This window comes from Oryza sativa, chromosome 5 (genome assembly GCF_034140825.1).
Source record: "Oryza sativa Japonica Group chromosome 5, ASM3414082v1".
NCBI classification, from domain to species: Eukaryota; Viridiplantae; Streptophyta; class Magnoliopsida; order Poales; family Poaceae; genus Oryza; species Oryza sativa.
The window spans coordinates 6107200-6108802 of NC_089039.1; the positions used below are offsets into that span (position 1 = coordinate 6107200).

The 1603-nt window shown below is 53.0% G+C and overlaps 1 protein-coding gene across 1 annotated transcript; it reads left to right on the forward strand.

The window, feature by feature from the left end:
• Positions 1 to 661: 661 nt before the first annotated feature.
• On the forward strand, positions 662 to 1603 carry LOC4338050 (glutaredoxin-C7). Its single transcript, NM_001420254.1, has one exon. It carries the CDS (start codon positions 740 to 742, stop codon positions 1154 to 1156), a length of 417 nt encoding a protein of 138 aa, NP_001407183.1. The 5' UTR covers positions 662 to 739; the 3' UTR covers positions 1157 to 1603.

A 1603-nucleotide genomic window follows, 5' to 3' on the forward strand; every position in this document is an offset into this window, starting at 1 on the left:
CATATATTAATTATCACCTATTGGGCTTTTAAATTTGGTTTATATTGAATCCTCTACCGTTACATCTCCCAATCATATTGCTTACATGTATGGATATGATCCATTTAAGGTGATTAATTTTTTTCTGGTTCTTTATGTTAGGTGTGGTTGAGCCTTATATTTTGGGATGGAGAAAGTATACTACTTATTCCATCCCATAAAAAAACAAACATAATTTATCTTATTAGAAAGTAATTTTCTACTACTAAGAATCTGAATATGGAATCTGTTTTAAATTAAATTTTTAGCACCATGAATCTTTATTTTAGGATTTTGGTTGTATCCGAAAGCATGATGGAACACTCAATAAGTTTTGAACAGTGGTTAGTAATGATTTGTCGGCTATAATTAAGTCCCGTTTTGATTGCTATTTTGGTTGGTTTTGGCGATCAAAATGGCTTCACCTGGCCTCCTCCCTCTCGCTCTACTCTATCGTCGTCTTCCCCATCAAAGCCATCCATCCATCCATCGAAGCTAGCTGCCGGCCGGTGCGCCTGTCGATCCACGTGACGCCACCACTGGGCCCCACCCCTCTCCCATGACGTCACCTCCCCCACCCCCCCATGTGCGCCCTCCTCTTCTCCCTCCTCCTCCTTTATATCCTTCTCCTCCCCCACCCCTCCTCCTCCTCCCCCCTCGCCGTCGAACACCTCGCCGCCGTTTACTCTCTCTCTCTCTGGCTGCAGCGGACGACGAGAACATGCAAGGAGGAGGCGGCGTGAGCTGCGCGGTGGCCGGGGACGCGCCGTCGTCGACGAGGGGGGGAGGCGGCGGAGGGATGCTGGGGCTGACGCTGTTCGACCCGCCGGGAGGGGAGCAGCCGGCGGAGAGGATCGGGAGGCTGGTGCGGGAGAGCCCCGTGGTGATCTTCGCGAGGAGGGGGTGCTGCATGTGCCACGTCATGCGCCGCCTCCTGGCCGCCGTGGGGGCGCACGCCACCGTCATCGAGCTCGACGAGGCCGCCGAGGAGGCCGCGGCGTCCGCGGCCGCCGCCGCCGCCGTCCCGGCGCTCTTCGTCGGCGGCGCCCCAGTCGGCGGCCTCGACGGCCTCATGGGCCTCCACCTCAGCGGCCGCCTCGTCCCCCGCCTCAGGGAGGTCGGCGCCCTCTGCGGCTAGCTCTCTCTCTCTCTCTCTCTCGCTCGCTCGCTCGCTTCTTCCCACCTCGCCGCCGGCCATGGCCGCCGCCGCCGCCGCCGCTAGCTCAATCCTGTCCATGTAGTTGAGTAGATACACAGCCCACGTTACGTACGTAATTTCAGTCAAGGAGAGGGGGTTGGCTGCAAAAATACATCGGTGAATAACAACACAGCTTGGTAGTGTACTGAGCCGAGAGGGGTGGACTGGGATGAGAAGGTTAGTTAAAGTGGAGGGCCTTGACAGAAATGTCTGGATCTAAATGTAATTAATACTTTTTTTCCTTTTATTACAGCTGTTAATTCATCTCCTCTGTAGTAGCAAATTCTCTTGTTTGCTCGCTTGTTACTGCACTTTAATTACCCTGTAAGTATTTTTGGTCATTATCTTTCATGTATAAATAACATATATACCATCCCTTTTTTCCAG

What these genes read in the sequence shown, in the direction of transcription:
- LOC4338050 (NM_001420254.1), top strand. Translation starts at nt 740, where the DNA reads ATGCAAGGAGGAGGCGGCGTGAGCTGCGCGGTGGCCGGGGACGCGCCG.